The sequence below is a fragment of the Salvia splendens genome, chromosome 10, assembly GCF_004379255.2.
Source record: "Salvia splendens isolate huo1 chromosome 10, SspV2, whole genome shotgun sequence".
Lineage (NCBI taxonomy): Eukaryota > Viridiplantae > Streptophyta > Magnoliopsida > Lamiales > Lamiaceae > Salvia > Salvia splendens.
The window spans coordinates 1,070,115-1,090,198 of NC_056041.1; the positions used below are offsets into that span (position 1 = coordinate 1,070,115).

General features: G+C 39.3%; 2 protein-coding genes across 6 annotated transcripts; both read right to left on the minus strand.

The window, feature by feature from the left end:
• Positions 1–289: 289 nt before the first annotated feature.
• LOC121752078 (beta-hexosaminidase 3-like) lies at positions 290–6,562 on the minus strand. Of its 3 annotated transcripts, none has more exons than XM_042146954.1 (15): positions 5,956–6,562; positions 5,270–5,612; positions 5,039–5,113; positions 4,833–4,868; positions 4,328–4,439; positions 4,066–4,136; positions 3,625–3,755; positions 3,475–3,540; positions 3,001–3,101; positions 2,842–2,901; positions 2,720–2,753; positions 2,488–2,586; positions 1,639–1,698; positions 988–1,235; positions 290–613 (listed from the first exon to the last, which is right to left on the minus strand). In XM_042146954.1, exons 1-15 carry the CDS (start codon positions 6,066–6,068, stop codon positions 447–449), a joined length of 1,716 nt encoding a protein of 571 aa, XP_042002888.1. In that variant the 5' UTR covers positions 6,069–6,562; the 3' UTR covers positions 290–446. The 3 variants fall into 3 exon arrangements, with proteins under 3 accessions (XP_042002888.1, XP_042002889.1, XP_042002890.1); XM_042146955.1 differs by having other exon boundaries at positions 5,270–5,619; XM_042146956.1 differs by having other exon boundaries at positions 5,270–5,619; positions 5,764–6,562.
• Positions 6,563–6,692: 130 nt separating this feature from the next.
• Positions 6,693–10,999, minus strand: LOC121752079 (beta-hexosaminidase 3-like). 3 transcript variants are annotated; one of them, XM_042146958.1, is made up of 16 exons: positions 10,895–10,948; positions 10,694–10,816; positions 9,824–10,157; positions 9,512–9,586; positions 9,277–9,312; positions 9,063–9,174; positions 8,905–8,975; positions 8,622–8,752; positions 8,473–8,538; positions 8,204–8,304; positions 8,043–8,102; positions 7,861–7,894; positions 7,693–7,791; positions 7,561–7,620; positions 7,227–7,477; positions 6,693–6,956 (listed from the first exon to the last, which is right to left on the minus strand). In XM_042146958.1, the coding sequence occupies exons 3-16, from the start codon at positions 10,154–10,156 to the stop codon at positions 6,790–6,792; spliced, it is 1,596 nt and encodes a 531-aa protein (XP_042002892.1). In that variant the 5' UTR covers position 10,157; positions 10,694–10,816; positions 10,895–10,948; the 3' UTR covers positions 6,693–6,789. The 3 variants fall into 3 exon arrangements, with proteins under 3 accessions (XP_042002892.1, XP_042002893.1, XP_042002891.1); XM_042146959.1 differs by lacking the exons at positions 10,694–10,816; positions 10,895–10,948 and adding an exon at positions 10,981–10,999; XM_042146957.1 differs by having other exon boundaries at positions 10,694–10,933.
• Between the last annotated feature and the right edge of the window lie 9,085 nt (positions 11,000–20,084).

The following is a 20,084-nucleotide window of genomic DNA, read 5'->3' on the forward strand; positions in this document are numbered from 1 at the left end:
TTTTAATACCAACATTACAAAGATATGACTTGTACTCACATTTAATTGCATTTCTTAAAATCTAAGCCAATAAAAAAAAAATTATTGCCGAACAAATAGAGTGCTCTCTGTTTTCTTCTCTATAGCCCTAGTACCTTCAAGTGGACGACTAGGCAACGTAATTAAAATTTTGAGGTTGACATTTTGAAAAGATAATTTTCTTATCGTAATTGTATGATGATTAACACAAATAGCCCCGATAATTTGATGGGGTTTTTTTTTTGGCTTGGTAGGAGCTAAAACCGGCGGCTAAATTGAGAGGGATCAAAATTATTAGCACAAGTAACTTAGTTTTACGCTAGATCAGTACAAATATAACCTAACAAGAACCAATGACGGGTCTGGTGCAGAAATATAGTTAACTTAGAGGACTACTGATCTTTTAAAGAAAAATCCACAACTGCTACTCATTTTGTGTAACAAGAACCGGGCCCAAACGGTCTCGTGTTGCCTAATCCTTCCAACGGACCAGCAGCTACCCCCCGTTGATTCAGCAGACACCTAAAATGCGACAATCGGCTCCTTACATCACTTGGATCCTTGGCAAGCTTGTCGTAACTCGTCCACATCCTCTCTACAAACATATTCAAACAGGAAATAAATTAGTGTAACAAACTCCATTCTTGTAAAATCCATAGAATGAAAGAAATCCGAGTGAATGGGAAGGAAAACGAATTCCACTTTTGATTCACAGACACGGATTCTAAATATAGATGTGTTTCTAGAGAGTGTTTGTTTAGACAGGATATATTTAGAATAAGTTTACTTTCGTCATGTCAAACGGGCAGAGCCAGAGATACATCCGACCCAGCCCGACGATACTACCACCACTTCCACATTTTATCTACATGTGCATAATTTTCTTAAGAGTTGGCACTTGTCTCCTATATTAAACCTATTTGAACCATTTTTAAAAAAACAAAGTTAACAATTCAATTCGGAAATTACCAGCAGCTGCTGCAGCCCGGGGCCACACCATCTGCTCGATATCGGCGGCATCAATTAGCTCGCCCCACATGCACACTTCGCCACCAAGGACACGACTGTGCAGCTGGTGGTTTGTGATGTTTTCGAGTGGCTCGTTGGAGTAGAAATCTTGCCAACGAATGTCGTGATCCAAGTACCATTTGTCTTGGTTGCTCACTATACAGCGCAGTCCTGCTTTAACAATCTTTTCAGCAACACCTCCAGCAAGCCTGCACCATGCATAATCACTAAACTAAAATTTATACTGATAAAATTTATCTATTCTCTCCTCGTTAAAACTCATAACTACCTTCTTCTCTCTACTTTAATACATCCAACAACTCAACCTGAAATCTCATGTTATTCAAGAATGTAGTCATATTGATTGGAACTGGAACGGAGGGAGTACTTGAGAGTACAGAGGTTTTGTAGGAACTCTCAGCTTTATGCATAGTAATTGTGTGTGTGTGTGTTTTTTAATTCATAACTCTCACCTTTATTTAGAAGTTAAATCTGTTAGAAGTTCATGCAAGTTTTTCACATTATTCGATCACGAAAATAACAATAAAATAAAATAAAAAACTTCTTGTGGAGTAATATAAATCATAGTATGAAATATTGTCACCCACTTACCAATTATGTACCACGGTTTGGGGGTTCAACTTACTTCCAATTTCATTGAAAGTCTCTTCCCTGCAACAATGGAGAAAGTGTTATATTAATGCATAACAATTGATCAATTGCTAACTCACTCTCTAGTTGCTAACTACAACTAATTTAAGACCATAGAATTTTAGAAATCTAGTGGTCTAAAATTTGTCACGTGTAATTTTCGTTTTTATTAATTAAATCGAAAAAGAAAAAAAAGCTATCAAATTAGGGTTTTTGATGAAAAGGTCAATATAGTGTTTTGAAAATATCAACACAATGCTTTGAGAATGTCAACACATTGCTTATGTCAACACATTGTTTTAAGACTGACATTCTACATGTATATAAAATATTGACATATTTTATATACTATGTTCACATTTGTTGCTGTACGAAAAAATTGAAAATTTTCGATTTTTTTTTCTTCAAATTTTGACATCGAAACATATGCAAGTGAAATCTCGTTAGAATCCTTATGAAATTATCTTTAATTTGATATATGTTGTGTGAAAAAATAATTTAAAACGAGAAAGTTATATGAGTTTTAAAGTTATGTGATATTTTTCAAAAGTTAGTTACAACTAATTTGTTGTAAATTGAACTTAATTGACATTTTTTGTTGATCGTATTGATATTTCAGGACTGATGATCTAAAGACTATTATTTAATTGTAGTTAGCATTTAAGTATTGAGTTGGCAATATAACACTCTCATGCATAACAAAATATAGTATTATATACATATATACGATAGATCTGCCTATAATCATGAAATTATGACCAAAATAATCAAATTTATAGATATATAAAAGTCATGAATAAATATTCGTACCAGTTAATTACTTCATAGCCATGGGACAATGCCAGTTTTTGCACTCTCAACACGAAATACTGATAAGCATCTGAGTCACCCATCCCTTGTTTTTGTAACCTGTGTATCACAGAGGAATATATTACGAGATGCCCTTATGATTTTGATACATTTTCTGGAAATGAAGATGAATATCTCAGAAAATAGTATTTTTTCTTTTGCAAAAGTTTTAGATATGAAACAAAATACTTACCAACTTTTCACATGAGGAGTTAGGATCCAGCAACCTGAAATTGTAATAGAGTTGTGAGTGAAAGACAGACTACACAAATAAAACAGAACAGTTTTAAGAAAACTAAGCTGAATAAATCTTACTAGTATCGACTTCATCGCCTCCGAGGTGAACAAATTTAAACTTGAAGATCTTACTAAAATCTGAAGAAAAATAAAAACTAACGATGAATGCTCATTAATCAAAAGTATATTCGGAGGAAGCAACTAGAACTTATTATAGCATAAATTAGATGGAAATACCCGAAAGAATTCCATCAATTAATTTGAAGGTAAAATCATTACTAACATCAAGAGGCCCCGTGCAATTTTCTGAAGGTCGCAGAGAAGGATATCCGAACCCCCTAAAAGTAAATATATTTAGGTTTGTGAATGACCATATCAAAAGAATAAAATAGCCATATGAAGGGTTAATTGTCTAATATAACACAGTTTGTATCATATATACACTAATGGCGTCATTTTATCAATGAAACAATGTAGTGTCTTGTTGAATATTTGGGGGTGGGTGTAATTGCCGTAAAAATGATACAAGAACTGGTGTTGTGATTGCAACATTTTAACAGCACTGTGATATTTGCAAATTTGATAAATGTTGTGTTATTTTCGACAATTAACAACAGAGATAACAATGAAAGAAAGTCAATGCAAATTCCAAATTAGTGAAGAAGATGCAATCATTAAATATCTACTAAGTTGAGAACATGAGCAAAATACCAGGATTCTGCGTGGCCAGGAACATCGATTTCAGCCAACACATTAATCCCGCGTTTCTTAGCATAACTGAAATAAATGTGAAGAGCCAGAAATCAAATATATTTATTTACAACTTGTGAAGGTTATTAGCTATGATATCGAACTACTTGCCTCACAATCTCTGCAGCATCAGCAACTGTGTAGCGTTCAGAAATTGTAAAAGAGCCATCCCACAACTTTGGATATGATGGAATCTCAAGAGGAAATGATTGTGTATCCACGATATGCCAATGCAGAACGTTCTGTTGTATAAAACAAGCCGACTCAACAAAATATATAGAGACTTAGATATGATCATTACAAGTTTGAGTTATACTATCACTAACACTTGAGAGGCATATTTATCTAGTAATTTGGTTGTGGTTTATATTCTACATACCAAAGTGTTTGTAAATTTTGCTGTGTATCACTATATCCTTATACTATATCATGAGCTCAAATTCTTTCTGAATTCTAAGATGACCATTTCTAGGTCCTCATAACAAGTTCGACTATAGATGCACAAGATAGTAATGCGAATATCAAAACAAATAAAAAGTTTGTGTTACTTACCAGTTTAGTATAAGCCATTGCATCAATAATTTTCTTTATCACTCGTAAGGGCTGATAATGTCTGGCTGTATCTGAAACACCACCAAAACAATGTAGAAGATCAACTTCACTTTACAAGAAATTAAAATTCAACTAAAGAATTGAATGTTGACAAAAACTTAAGGTAGGATACATATAGCTCAATCAGAGTTAAATCCAAAAAAAGCTTTATAAATAATTATTAAATCTTTATCACCAAAGTAAATAAGAGGGAGAATCTTACCAATCAAAAGGCCTCGATACGAGAACCTTGGCTGATCAGCAATAGTCCATGGAACTTGATGGACCAAAATCCCTCTTGATGAAAGGCTATAGCTACAGATTTGGCTAAACGTCTGACGCATGAAACAGAGCATTTTTGGCATTAGCCATTTACCCTCATTGGGTTTTTTAAAGTAATTTTCTCGAGGATAGGAGAAAAGAAAGGGAAAATACCATTTTATGTCACGAGGTTTGACCTTTTTTTCAATAATGTCACACTAAAATGTTTGGAAAATTGATATACTACAATATTTCAACTTTTTTTTAACAATATGTAGTTTTCCACATGAGACCCTATGCGCCAAATGAATGTTAGGAAGTGGAATTCAGATTTCTTGACATAATTAAAAAAATATTGAAATGCTGTGAATAAATTTTCCAAAAACTAAAAAGTGTCATTATTGAAAAAAGGGATATAAAATTGTGACATAGTAATATGGTATTTTGTCCAAAAGAAATATTCAAACCTGCAGCCCATGCAAAGCTCCATAAACAGTTTTAGCCTGACAAAAATCATTTGGAAAGAAGAAAATTATGTTGCAGGGAGGTATACTAATACAAGTCAGGCATTTTCAATATCTAGGGACATGAGATTTTCTGTTAGATTTTCGTCTACACATAATATCAAATAATGTAATGACGAACTCGCGGAGGACAACTTAGCTGCACCCACCTCAATGCGGGCATAAATTGGATTTCCCTGAGCAGGGATATTCAGCTTGTACGACTCATCAATGCCATATTGCAACTGACAAAACAAAGGTTACATTAAATGTAAGAATTGGTGTTGAAAAAAAATTGAGTTCAAATTAGATAGAAAACAGTAATTCCTTTTAGCACTGGAAGCATGGTACTTGTTCGAGGCAGTAATTCAAGTCGAGAGTTCAAGGCAGACATCACGTACCTCATCAGAAGGAGATGAAATAACTACATGAATTCCTTTGAGCACCAAGGAAGGTTTGATCTTGGAAGTATCTAATTCAACAACATGACTTGATCTGACAATATCAATTGTTCTAGAGAACGCCTCTTTGAGAATCCCAGAAGCATCAGCAAACTTGCTTCCTTCGGTTATGAGCTCGAAGTTATTGCTGAGATGGAGATTTCCAGAGCCAAAGCTCACAGAAACTGGCATTGGCCATATATTGATCTCATTTGCATCATCTGCATCACAATATACGGCAAAAAAACACACCAAGTACCAAATGTACGCAATTTTTAGCCTCGTTCTTCCCATCCTTAACATCCTAGAAACTGCCAAAAAAACAGGAATGTAACTCTAGCTTTGTATATGTGTTCCAAATATTTGAAGATACAACATTTGTGAAACGGTAATTGCTCCTAAATACACAACTTCCTCGTTCAATTCTGATTTTGCACATGAACTAAGAATACTACCTCTAAATACTTAGGCTGAGACCTGGCATGTCTATGTCGCTACACCAGCTGGAATGTCTAAATGACGTAATTGGATGCAAATAATCTAAAGGATCGTCATTTTTTCTCACCAAACAAAAGCCATTCAAAACATCAATTAAAATGTAGATACAAGAACAATTCACCCACAGCTCCAGAGATTAAAAAAAATACCTGTCAAATTCAGCCGAACTTCTTTCCTTGAGGTTTTGAAGCAGAATTAAAAGAAGCAAATTGTTTGATTCGGTGAGGCAATATCGCAAACACATTAAGGGTGAAGTAACCATAGATTTTTTCACACCCAATTCCTAAAATTATTCGATGAATCAAAACAAATATTCATATTCAATGCGTGTGAGTGTGTGTGATATTTAGGCTTTCTTTCTCCTCCATGAGAGTGATTTTTGCTTTTCTGGTGCTGAATTCAGTTCAAATAATAAAACAAAGGCTCCCCGCCTTTACGTCTCAACCGCTGCAACAATAATATATTCATTAATTAATTTTATTTCATTTCATTTTTAAATAATTACCTTTTCAAAAATATGAGGTTCCCTTTATTTTTATTATCTAAAATGCTTAATAAAATTGCCACGAGAAAGTGATAATAGAATTGATGAATTGAAACAACAAATGATAAAGGTTGAGATCAAAATGATAAACTATAAATATTGGGATAAATTTGATAGTATCAAGTCAAAATACATTCAATCATCAACCCAGAAAATATTTCAACTGAAAATAGAAAAAAGAACAATTTATTGACATAGTTTCTATGAGTTTTTAAATTTTTGATCAATCAATTGGAGTGCAAATTTTCTAAAAAAAACATACTATGTCTATATATTATATAGAAATGTTACGTTAGTATGACATATCTTGTGAGCACCGTTCTCATTTAATTCACGTTAGCATTAGTTTTTAAATTTTTACATTTAATTTGATTTTATTATCTTAAAAATCATTATTGATATAATTCATTTTACAAATCACATGTCAATTTTCCAGGTATCATTGCAAGTAACAAGAACCAGGCTCTATTGGTGCTTCCCTCCCATATCCATCCAATGGAGCTGCAGCAACTCCCCTTTGATTCAGAAGACACCGGAAATACGACAGTCGGCTCTTGATCTTCTCCGGATCCTTGGCTAGTTTGTCGTACGGCGTCCATAGCCTCTCTGCAAACATCAAAAACATGGTAAAAACAAGGAAAGACTGAGTTCCGTTGCAACAACTTTCAAGCCATTTTCTGACCACTTTCACAGCCAAAACCGGAAACTATAAGAACCGGTAGAAAGCTGGCGTCGAGAGCTTTCCAACGGTACCTTCAGATAGCCCATCAAACTCCAAAACTTTGAGTTATTAGTCTACAAAATTTGGACTCATTCCAATTTTTTTTCCTAAATTTAGTTGTAGATTGTGTATGGTTTGCTTGTCTAGAAGATTACCTGCGGCTGCTGCAGCTCGTGGCCAGATGGTTTGCTCGATATTAGATGCATCGATATGCTCAGCCCAAGCACACACCTCGCCTCCGAGAACCAAGGCCTGCTCCTTAGGATCCGTGATATTCGTGAGTGGCTCGTTCGAGTACACACCTTGCCAAAATGCATCCAAATGGTCCAAATACCACTTGTCTTGGTTACTCACGATGCAACGAAGCCCTGCTTTAACAGCGTTCTGAGCAACGCCACTGCCTAGCCTACAGAGTGCAAGTGAAGTGCTGTTTAGTGCTTATGCGTCAATGATGCCCTTACACCTTCGTTCGAGCAGTTAGTTACTTACCAGTTATGAACCACAGTTTTGGGGCTCAACTTTTTTCCAAAGCTGTTGAAAGTCTCTTCCCTGTGATCAGATTTTCACATGTTATCTAACTTTTTTTTAGTAATTTTTTTTAGATCAGGCTGATTTCTTTACCAGTTTATGATGTCGTATCCGTGGGAAAGTGCAATTTTTTGCGCTCTCAGCACAAAATACTCGTAAGCCTCGGATCCATTCATGCAGTTTTTCTGCAGCCTGTGGATCACAAAGGAATGTAGCTAAGAAAAGATGATGTTTTGACAGAGTTGAAGCATTCGAGTTTACCATTTTTGGACATGAGGCGTCGTCTCCCAGCAACCTGCAATCCACATTTACTGTCATTTCATTATAAATTTACAATATCCACTTGTTTATGAAATGAGAAGGTGCAAAGCTAAATGATGGACTAATGCAATAAACTCAGCAAGAAATTGTTTTGAAATTTCGAGTTTTGTGTGAAATCTTACTCGTGTTAACTTCATCTCCTCCCAAGTGAACGAATTTGTACTTGAAGATCTTGTTGAAATCTGAACAGTAGTGAATCAAAATAATGTTGGTTGATCATAGATCATAGCATTTCCGGGATGAGAGGGTGGCGTTTCTAGGAGCAAGTAGAAACGAAACGTACCTGAGAGAATCCCATCGATCAGTTTGAAGGTGAACTCGTTGCTGACATCAAGTGGCTGCTTGCAGTCTTTTGAAGGCCATAATGCAGGATATCCCACCCCCCTAAAAATCAAGAATTTAAGTCCATCATGCTAGCTCGAATTCACGAGTTTTTATGAGAATTTTCATGGAAAACATTAAATTTTAGTCAGCTTCATGATCGATGTTGTTGATCTATGATAAAAAAAATTGTATGCTTGGACAAGTGATGAAGATGTTGAGGAACAGTACCATGATTCAGCATGGCCAGGAACATCGATTTCAGCCAACACGTTGATCCCTCGTCTCTTGGCATAACTGCATTTCCAGCAACGAAAAGTTAAGGTACGTTCTGTGCAGTGTTTTCGTGCTCTCACGATAAAAGGGTTCTATTTACTTGCCTAACAATCTCTTCACCATCAGCAAACGTGTAGCGTTCTGGAACGGAATATGCTCCATCCCAAAGCTTCGGATACGATGGTAGTTCGAGTGGGAAGGATTGCGTATCTACAATATGCCAATGCAGCACGTTCTGCGATCAGTAAGATTCGCAACAGAAAAAAGAAGTCAGTTTTAGCAGCAAAAGATGCAGAATCCTAAGATAACCAATTTGCCTTCTTTGGCCTATTTCTGTTATTACACAGTATGAAAAAATCAAACGCTCCTTCAAGTCGCGATACTTACTAGCTTGGCATAAGCCATTGAGTCGATGACCTTCTTTATAACCGGAACAGGCAAATAGTGCCTTGAAGTATCTGCAATGACACGAGCAATTAAACACAACTGATCAAAAGAATTTGAGAGAAAATGGATCTTAGAACTTGGATTTTTTAGGCTCTCACCTATTAAAAGGCCTCGATAAGAGAACCTCGGCTGATCAACGATGGTCCATGGGACTTGATGGACCTGAATCCCTCTTGATGAAATGTTGTAGTGACAGACTTGGCTAAATGTCTGTCACATTTTATACATATTCATCATTTTTACCCTATTAATACATGTGATAAATTGTAAAAAAAACTATAGACATTGAGATTTTGAGAATGAATGAAAAACCTCCAGTCCATGTAAAGCTCCATAAACAGTTTTTGCCTGCAAAAACACACAAAATTTTAAATTATTTTCATAATATGTAGATATGAGAATTTGAGATACTGTCACAAGCATTATTAGTTTCTGTGACGAGCTCGCGGCCTAAGCTTCTGAGGTCATAATATACACGACATGATATGATTCTGTTTCTGAGAGCTGTGTTAGTTTGTTCGAAGACAGAATGTTTCGTAGTGCACACCTCAATACGTGCATAAAGTGGGTTTCCCTTAGCCGGGATGTGCAGCTCATACGACTCATCAGTTCCGTGCTGCAACTGCATCAAACATGACCAAATATTAACATAGAAATCTAAAACTGGACACAAAAGCATGAAGATCCATTTGAAATGACTATTTTTTCAGAAATAAGTTGGACTGCTTAGGCATTTTAAAGATATGTGACAGTATAATGTAAACAACTGATGACTACTGCAGCATCTAAAAATTCGAAAACAACGAATCGAAGAAATAAAGGCGTGCTCTAATAAACTGTGATAAACACAAAAAGGCACCTCATCAGAAGGTGAGGAAACAACTACATGAATTCCTTTCAGCAACAACGAAGGGTCAATCTTGGAAGCGTGAAACTCGAGCTCATGAGTTGATCTGAGGAGGTCTAGAGACCTTTTGAACGCGTCCTTGAGAATCGAGGAAGCATCAGCAAACTTGCTTCCATCGGTCCTCAGCTCAAACTCATTGCTGAGATGGAGATTTCCATGTCCGTAGCTCACGGATTTAGGCATCGGCCATATGTTCAAGAGATTGATATCGACTGCATTAGCCGATATCGCGAAAACACACACCAAATGCCAAAGAAATATGCCTTCTAGCCTTGTTATTCCCATCCTGCAACCAATGCAGTGTGATTTTTTCAGCATTTTGGCTACAATAAATCAAATTCTAGTTTCTTATTTCCAGATATTTAAAAAGAAATGCTTTCATTTATTGCAGTTGGATACCAAATGTACACTCCTCCAATGATCCCTCAATTAGGAAAAAGTATATTTCTTTACAGAAAGTTGTATTTGCTACAAAAGGAAGGAGGGAGCCAATGCAGAGTGATTTTTTCAACAGTTTGGCTACAATAAATCAAATTCTAGTTTCTTTTTTCCAGATATTTAAAACATGCTTTTATTTATGGCAGCTAAATCCTTCAATTAGGAAAAAGTTTATTTTTTTACAAAAAAAAAGTTGTATTTGCTATAAAAGAAGACATTCATGAATTTCACCATAAATGCATCTCAATAATCCCAATTCACACACCACAATGTAGACTCAACAACTCCTCATCAAATTCAGCATTCAGAAACACAAAAAAAGAAGCTATAAACAAAGCAAGAAACACAAAAAAAATTGTTAAGAAAAAAAGAAAAAGATAGCACCTTTCAACTTTCAAGAAAGCCCCACAATTTCTTTCCTCTCCCAACAATATGAATAAAGATTGAAACTTTTACAGAGGTTTTGGAATCAAGAATCTTGAATCCCCACAGAGATGAAACAGCAAGCTGCTTTTTTGGGCTGAGTTAAAATCAAAGCAGCAAAGAATAATTGAAAATACAAAAACACATTATTGTTCAACTAACCAATACATAATCTCCATTCCTAAATTCCTATAGTGAAATGTGATAACAGTCAATATATATAAACATACATATAAATAGAAAAACACCTCCACTGTGTGTGATGTGAATCTGTGGTGGTGAATCTGGTGGCAACAAGCTGACAAAACAAATGAAGGATTATAGTATGTTTTTTCTTTAAAGATGCCTTTTAAAATTGATTGTGAAGGATTTCAATGCTGGTAGTTACTACTCAATTATGCAATTTTAGAAAATGGTTAGTTATACGATATTTTTGAACTTTTCTCAGTTATTCCATGACATAAATTTTAGCTTGCTACGTCTATTAATTTAGCTGAACGTATTTTTTTACGGAGAGAGTATTATAACATTTATAACTTTTTTCTGTTTTTTTTTTTACGAAGAGAGTATTATTTATTGATTTTTGGTCAAAGTGCTGTATTACTGAACAGTTAAATGTTCAAATTTGCAGGAAAACTATATAGTTATATAGGGAAATTTTTGCAGTAATATATTAATGGGCTTTAAACCTGGGGACTTGCTATGCTTTCGGTTATTTAATTATAAAAAGGACATAAAATATTACTTAGTTGTCAAGACTAGGAACAAATGTCTTGTCCGTACGAGAGTAAATCGAGAGCTTAATTTATTTGTAATATATAGTACTAGTAGGATTCAAGTTTTTAACCGCTAAATTTGGTTTTAATAAAAAAAATAGGAGTAGTAAATTATGGATGTTACAACCTACAACTTACATCAAGTATAACTAATAATACAACCGTATTTATTATAGAAGGTTTTATTCTCATCATTTCTCATATTTTGACTTCACAGTTACGTTTTGTTGAACTAATTAATGTTTTGAACCAAATAAAGTAGCTATAAATAACAAGCCATTTTACTACTATCACAAAAATAATACTAGTAGCGTAAGAAATTAGGTAGTAAGCCATTTTTCTTAACATTCTTACTTTTCTATCATTCACTCTTCGCCACAATATTATTTTGTGGGGCTTACCAAAACAAGATGGGGCTTTCAAAACGAGCCATTTATGGTGAAATTCAAGCCATTTTGATCATTCACTCTTTGCCACAATAATACTAATAATAACAAGCCATTTTATAGCTTCAATCTTCGCCACAATATTGAATAAAGATTGAATCACTGTTTGAATCTTCGCCACTAATAATAAAAAGCCATTTTATAACAAGCCAATATGAATAAAGATTGAATCTTCGCCACAATAATACTAATAATAACAAGCCATTTTATAACAAGCCATTTTGAATAAAGATTGAATCTTCGCCACAATAATACCAATAATAACAAGCCATTTTACTTTTTTATCATTCACTCTTCGCCACAATATTCAAAACGAGTAGTAATTAGAGCATCCGCAACGCGGTGCGGAACCGTCCCGCAACGCAACACCCGCGAGACGCGTTGCGGCACACCGTCCCGCCCCCGAACCGTTCCCATCTCGTCCCGTCCCTGCGAGACGCGGGACGGGCTGTCACGCCACGCGCCATGGCGACGTGGTGCGCCCCTGCGTCGTGCGTGACGCCCACTCGTCGGCCCGCGAGTGGGAGTCGTCACGTGCTGACGCAATAAATCTTTTTTTTAAATCGAATTTTAAAAAAAAATTGTAAACGGTAATATTACCGCTTATTCTTTTTTTTTTATTTTTTTTATTTTGTTTACTCTATAAATACTCCTAATTCATCTACATTTTACACACAACTACACATCTATTCTTCCTAAATCAACTTCATTTCCTCTCCAATTTTCATCTAACATCTCATCACAAAATGTCCGGCGACGGCAACTCCGGCGGTGGCGGCTCCGGTGGGTGGGATCTCAATACGTTTTGGGAGACCATGTACAACACACTGGGTGGTTTCGGTTCGTCGACGCCGGGCACCCAGGGTTCGGCGACGACGGGTGGGTACCAACCACCCACTTTTGACGTGGATGCATACGCTCGTCCCTCCGCCCCGCGGTATTCGCGGGGATTATCCCAGATTCGGGAGGATTTCCCCGTTGAACCCACTCTGGGAGTAGGCCGAGGCGGGGGAGGAGGCGGAGGCGGGCGAAGCTCCAGGGCGGAGTCGGAGGCGGGCGAGGAGGAGGAGGAAGAAGAGGATCTAGGTCGGCATCCCTACAACAACAACGAAATGATGACGATGTACAACGCCTAGATCACCGTCTCGTACGATCCCATCGTCGGGAATCAACTACCCAACAAGTGCTTCTGGAAAAAGGTCACCGAGATCTACCACCAGATTAAGCCGAAAGGGTCCCGGAAGTGCACATATAAGATGCTCCGCTCTCACTTTGGCCGAGTCGACAAACAGGGCAAAAAATTTTGCGGCATCTACTCGACCGAAGCGGCGCACTACCAAAGCGGAGCTTCGAAAGCCGACATTCTGAGGGCGGCTTTGCGCGTCTACAACCAGGACACCGGTAAACAATTCAAATATGTTGATATTTGGCAGGTCGTCAAGGACGAGGAAAGGTGGGACGACGGTGTCCGCTCCGGCTCGTGCTCAACCTCAAAGCGCACGAAGCACACGACGAGTGGCCAATACTCGTCTGGTGACACCGGTGAGGGCAGCGGCGGACAAGAGGGTGCACCGCAGGAGTTTGCGGTCACGGCCTGAGATGTCGCGGTATCCAGTCTTGGGCGCCGTCGGCCGCAAGGGACCAAGGCGGCAAAGGCGGCTAGAGCGAGGAAGGGCCGAAGCGAATCAAGCCAGGCGGGCTCGGGATCGGGCTCGGGGGAGGCTCGAACACCCTTATGGCGGTGTACATGACCACCACAATGGCGGACACTTCCCGCTTCTCGTCCTCCCAATACCAAGCCGAGTGGAACGGAATTGTGTATATGGCAACACAACTTGGCCTTCCGCCTCCTATTGCACCTCCATCGTCTTCGGGGGTTGATTTGCCGGCGGAGTAGTTTTTTTATTTTCTTTAAATTTGTATTTTAAGTTATGCAACGTTTAATTTTTTAGGATTTTAATTGTGTGTTTTTTATTTTTTAAAATTTTAAGTTGTAATTTTTTTATGTTGTGTGTTTTTTAATGAAGTGTGTTTGTTTTAATTGAATTGGGTTGGAAATAAAAATAAAAATGAAATTGAATGAATAGTAATTTAAGGAACGGTTAAGAAACGGATAAGGAACGGAGGGTTGCAGGTTCCGTTCATTAGTTAAGGAATTGAGTAAAAAAGTACAGTGAGGTCCGCAAATAGTAGTTTAAGGAACGGTATAGCAACAGCGTTGTGGATAGCCTTAGCAATCACTGTTTTGATCATCAGCATAAATACGGATATATGGAAAAGGATCTGGTAACACCATGTTTTGTATATAGCTAACATTTGTATGTTTAGCTACTTTAACACACTGTAAAAATATTTTAGTCACGTTTTGTAACAAGTATTGTACAAATCTCGTACAATAATCAACATAATCAGAGAATAAATCGAATGTTAAATCCCTGGAAATCGACCTAACCTCCAATCTTACTATTGAAGTCGTACTTTACTAGTATAAATATATGCAATTGTTGGGAGTCAACACTCTATTATACATATGATTTGATTATAACCGTACCTACAATTCTTTATATTACTGGATTAGCCTTTTAGAAAAGTGGTCATCATTAATGGACAAATAATGCGTATTATTCCACTCTAACGTCGCCATTACACGTAATATATTTTTTAATTTATTCAAGAATATATTTTTAGGTAGAACTTAAATTGAAACATAACACTCCCATTAGCTAGATGATGATGTGGCGAATTTTTGATGGGAATAAATGCAAGTAATAAACGATCACAACACGGAAAATTACGTGGTTCGATTTACTGAGGTAAATCTACGTCCACGGGAAGAAGAGAGGGCAAATTTGTATTGCTTGGTCTCGCTTACAGATTACAATACTGATTTGCTATGAGATTCAGGATCTAGAGAGCTTAACCCTCGTCTATCTGATCTATGTTCTATTTATACATTCGAACTAAGATCGTGGTTTGCAGCCCTGGTAGTGGGGTTGATAACTGCTTAATACCACTAAATAGATCGTGGGTGTAGTGGAGGTCGTGGAGATCCTGCATGGGTCCACTATCTCCTTGTTCGGTCGAATACTGAGACCGAACTGCTAAGACCGAACTGCTGAACTTTGCCGATCAGCTTTTGCCGATCTGAGAGTTGAGCTCGATTGGTCGGCTTTTACCGAGCTATGGGCTGTGACCGAACTCTTTGGTTGTGCCGATCTGAGAGTTGAGCTCGATTGGTCGGCTTTTACCGAGCTATAGGCTATGACCGAACTCTTTGGTTGTGCCGAACTGATACTCTTTCTTGGGTTTTGGGCTGATGGGCCGTCACTGCTATTGGGCTCGCAATTATTGTTTAGTTGTTTAGTTCGTATCCCATCACCACCCCCCCCGAAAAGCGAAGTGAATCACTTCGGCATTTCGGATAAGTGTAAGGGGGAGGCTGACGTCAGGGGACGTGCTCCGCACGTGTCTGCATTAAATGTGACAGCAAATCCGGCCAGAGAATCCAGAAAAAGTGGGATTTGAAACGGTGCGACGAATTTGAAATGCCTTTGCGAATCTGATAAATATTTCCTCTCTTCATCATTGGAATACTTTTGCGATTATTTCTTCTGTATTCTCTCTCTTTTTCGTAAAATTTTCTTCCGCTTCTTCAAGAATTTCTTCAGACTTTCGACCATCAAAGAGTAAGAATCATGTCTTCTTCTTCTGAATCTGTTTCTGAATCAGGTAGTGGTAGGAAGGGGGGTAAGGGGTCTTCTGGCCGGAAAAGGTCCGGGGAGAAGACGGTAGAATATTTCCACAGCATTTTGAGTAAGGATATTGTGATATCCTTACACGGAAAATATTTTCTTCCTGGGGGGTTAGTGGTGATTCCCGACGACATTCATAGGGCTAACTCGCCGCCGGAGGGTTATGCCACCGTTTACGAAGCCTGCTTAGAATGCGGGCTTCGTTTCCCTCTTCCCCCTGCCTTTGTAGAGCTTCTTGATTTTTTTCAACTTCCTTTAGGTCAGGTGACTCCAAATTCTTGGAGGCACTTATCGGCCTTTGCTGCCGAGCTGCGTAGACTAGAAAAGGATCTGTCTCTGTGGGCAATCCTTAATTTCTTTCAGTTTAAGAGAAAGAGATCCTGGTTTTACTTGATCCCTTTACAGCCCTTCAGAGCATTCTGTAAAACCAAATGGCCGAAGTGGCAAAATCGTTTCTTTTTTTACAATAGGACAGCGGCTCCGGACTTTTCCTGGAGAGGGCCGAAGTCCGTAATTCCTCATCCTCGGGTAGAACCGTTGGACGAGCTCGAGGGCGAGCTCAATAAGATTCCCATGATTAGGAAACAGTATTCGGAATCTGAGCTCGTCAAGGGTGACTTCGTGTTCGATTCCTCGTCTTCGGACGAAGAGACTGAGGGTGAGGATTTCTTTTTTATGCTTTACTGCTTTAGCGGCGAAAACTAACTTTGTTTTCTCGCTTTTTGGCAGTGAACATGCTAAGCAGGCTTGGTCGCAAATCCTCCGAATCAAAGGAGCCGGAGAAACAGAAAACCACCAGCTCGGCGTCTGATGCCGAGAAGAATCCGAAGAGGCAGAAGACCTCTTCGAGTCAGTCTTCGGACCCAAAAAAGCCGGGATCGACCTCGGCAAAGGGGAAGGCGAAGACTCAGAAACCCCCAAAAGCGCCAGAGAGAGACATTGTCGAGGGGGGTGTTGGATCAGGAGTGGTTACGACCACTTCGGAACATATCTCTGAGCCCTTTTTATGGCCAAAGGACTTTGTAGAGGTGAATTTTCTTCTTGATTTTCTGGCTTTGCTTCTTTCCTATATTTTTTTGTGGCCCCTCTGTTAACTTTTTTCCTTTTTCCATTTTCAGAGGAACAATATGCTCTGCAAGCTCGTCACAGTTGAACTCTCTAAAGCGTCCAGCGATTATGATGAGATGCAGAGGAATTTGAATGCTGCTCGTCACCAGGCCGAACAGGCTCGGGCAGACTTTGAGGAGGCAAGGGCCGCTAGGATCTCGGCTCAGGATGAAGCCCAGCGTGCCAAAAACCAGCTCATCATCCAGAGAGAGCAGTCGAAACAGAGGGAGGCTGCTGCCGTGGTTGCTCAGGGGGAGGCTCTCCGTGTTTACACGGAGAAACTCTTTTTGAGCAATCAATTTTCGGCCCTTATCGGCGATCTGCTGAAGTTGATGACCGATAACGCTGAGCAGGAACCCGGAGTCGTTTTGCCGCTGTATGGCCGAGAGATTGCAGCGCGCCTCCAGAGTCTGCCGCTCCTTGAGGAGCTTGCGTCTTCATCGGTCCTGCTTTCTGCTGAACGAGTCCGTAATTGCCGGGCTGACCGTGACGAGAACATGGAGGCCATCTTTGCCTCCTTAAGGCCTGTTTCACCCGCTTCAATTTTCAAAGAGGGTGAGCAGGAAAATGAGGCCGGCCGGGAGACCGAGCAGGAGGATCAGCAGACCGGCGATGGGGGCGCCGAGCAGGAGGGAGGGAGCAGGGAGGCCGAGGCTGAGACCGAGGTAGACAAGGAGAAAGAAGCTGAAACCCACAGAGAAGCCGGAGACGAAACTGGCGAAGTATGATTTCGTCTCCCTTCTCTTAGTTTAGTTTCTTTCTTTCTATTTGTAAAATGGCATTGAAGCCCTCCTTGTGTAAATTTTTTCTTGTGAATGAAAAAAATTCTTCTTTCTACACTCGTGTCTTCCTTATAGCTCTTCTTAATCTCTTTTACTCCTATTGTGGTTTACTGCCTGCTCGGTAAACTGAAATGCCGAACTGACATAGCTGCTTCGTATTCTTTACTCTAAGGAGCTGGAGGTACTTCACTGGAAGCGGCTATACTCTTCGGCTTTAAATGAAGCTGAGAAAAAAGCTATAGATGACCAGATGAAGTATGACGAACTCTTGGCTCGTTTAGTGGAGCTGGAGTCCAACAATAAGGACTTAGAGTCCATAAGGAGAGATCTAGAGGCCGAGCTGAATACTGCCGTCGCTGAGAGGACTGCATATGAAGATTTCATCTGCGGGCGCGGGGGAATGACTATATCTGAAGTTCAGAATCAAGTTGATGAACTGTGGGAGGAGCTTCATGTACTCCGGAGGAACAATGTGCTGGAGAGCTCGGCTTGCCAACAAGTTGTGAAATCATTGCGGCGCTTGGCTTCTCTGTACGACATCATTCTTTCCCGGCGTCCCTCGATCGAGAGATTCCTTAGCCGTTTCCCGCTAACAGACGCTCACGCTCCAACTCAAACCTCGGATCCACTTACTCAAACTTCTACTCCAAATCAGCACCGGACTCAGGAGCAACCGGAAACGTCAAGACAAGAACGTACTCCAAGTCAGCAACGGACTCAGGAGCAACCGGAAACGTCAAGACAAGAACCTACTCCAAGTCAGCAACGGACTCAGGAGCAATCGGAAACGTCAAGACAAGAACGCCCTGAAGTTCGTAGAGGAGTGGTGAATATGAGTGAGCAAGATCAGCGAATGCTTCGTGAATAGACTCTTCGCCGCCGAGGTGCTAGAACTTCCCGGACTCAGAGAAGAGGCGGTAGGTCGATCAGAGCATCTCGTCCACCTACTGATTCTTCAACTGCTCGGAACGCCCGAACTCAGCATCATGAGGACTTTTTGGATAGGTGGCTCAACTTTAGCAATCGTAGACAGTAGAATAGTCCTTTGTAATGGTGTAGCGCATTCTCGTAGGGCAGCGGAATTGTATGCCCAACAAGACTTAGTAAATGAAATTTTTTCATTTCGCTTCTATCACTGCGTATTTACAGTTCAGCGATTTTTTATTTCATTTATTGTACTCGTCCTCGGTCTTATGAAGTAAACTCTTCTTTGACCGGACTGAGTTAGTGTCCTTATTTGGCGAGTTTTATCGCTTGGATTGGACTTTCCCTGTACTCGTCCTCGGTCTTATGAAGTAAGCTCTTCTTTGACCGGACTTAGTTTGTGTCCTTATTTGGCGAGTTTTATCGCTTGGATTGGACTTTCCCTAGTTAACCGAAGTGGTTTTCGGCTTATTGCAGTTCGTTTCAGACGAATTGCTTGTTTCTTAAGCTGAATTGTGGAGTCTTGTATCTTCCTTAGAAGCTTGGACTCACAATTGTCTTTAATAATTGATCTAAAAAGGGGATCAGCCTTTAAAGAACAATATACCTCAGTAACATTTATAGGAGACAAAACGCACATAGAGAGACAAAACGCACATAGAGAGACAAAACGCACATAGAGAGACAAATAAAAAGGACGAAAAAGATTTTAATCTTTTAAAAAACGACAAGTATAAAGAACAATACAAATATGAAAGCACATACCCCTAGGACCGAACTAGACACGAGACTGACCGGACCTTGTCTCTTACAAATAGAACTTCTTGAGGTTGGAAATGTGCCATGTTCGGGGTACTTGTTCTCCTGACATGTGAGTCAATTTATAAGACCCTTTTCCCAGGACTTCTGACACCCGATACGGACCTTCCCATGTGGGTTCAAGTTTGCCCAGCTTTTCTGCTCGGCTTACTTCATTGTTTCTCAATACGAGATCTCCCACTTGAAACTGCAGCTTTTTCACCCTTTGGTTATAATACCGGGTTACTTGCTCCTTGTACTTGGCTTCTTTTATGAAGGCCAATTCTCTTCTTTCTTCGGCAAGATCTAGTTCGGCTCTCAGTCCGTCGTCATTCAGTTCTGTTGAGAAATTAAGAGTTCGGGGGCTGGGTATGCCGATCTCAACCGGAATTACGGCTTCAGTGCCGTACACTAGACTGTACGGAGTTTCACCGTTGGAGGTTTTTGGTGTAGTTCGGTAAGACCATAGGACTTGAGGAAGATTTTCTACCCATTGTCCTTTGGCTTGTTCTAACCGAGCTTTTAATCCTTTCACCAAAGTTCGGTTTGTTACTTCCGTTTGTCCGTTTGCTTGGGGGTGAGAGACTGAAGTGAACCGCTGTTGAATATTCAACTCTTGGCACCAATTCTTGAATGTTTTGTCAGTAAACTGAGTCCCATTATCCGAAATGAGGATATGGGGTATGCCAAATCGGCAAACTATGTTCTTCCAGACAAAATCTAATGCCTTTGAGCTTGTTATCGTAGCTAATGGTTCCGCCTCCACC

Bases quoted from the DNA above. Each gene is read 5' to 3' on its own strand.
- LOC121752079 (XM_042146959.1), bottom strand. From the start codon at position 10,156: ATGGGAATAACAAGGCTAGAAGGCATATTTCTTTGGCATTTGGTGTGT. The intron at 9,313-9,511 runs GTGTGCACTACG...GTGTTTTTGCAG, and splicing joins CACTTTATGCACGTATTGAG to GCAAAAACTGTTTATGGAGC. The intron at 7,621-7,692 runs GTAAAGAAATCA...ATCTGATCACAG, and splicing joins GGATACGACATCATAAACTG to GGAAGAGACTTTCAACAGCT.
- LOC121752078 (XM_042146954.1), bottom strand. From the start codon at position 6,068: ATGGTTACTTCACCCTTAATGTGTTTGCGATATTGCCTCACCGAATCA. The intron at 4,137-4,327 runs GTAAGATTCTCC...GTGGTGTTTCAG, and splicing joins GTATCGAGGCCTTTTGATTG to ATACAGCCAGACATTATCAG. The intron at 3,102-3,474 runs GTATTTTGCTCA...ATTTACTTTTAG, and splicing joins CCTGGCCACGCAGAATCCTG to GGGGTTCGGATATCCTTCTC.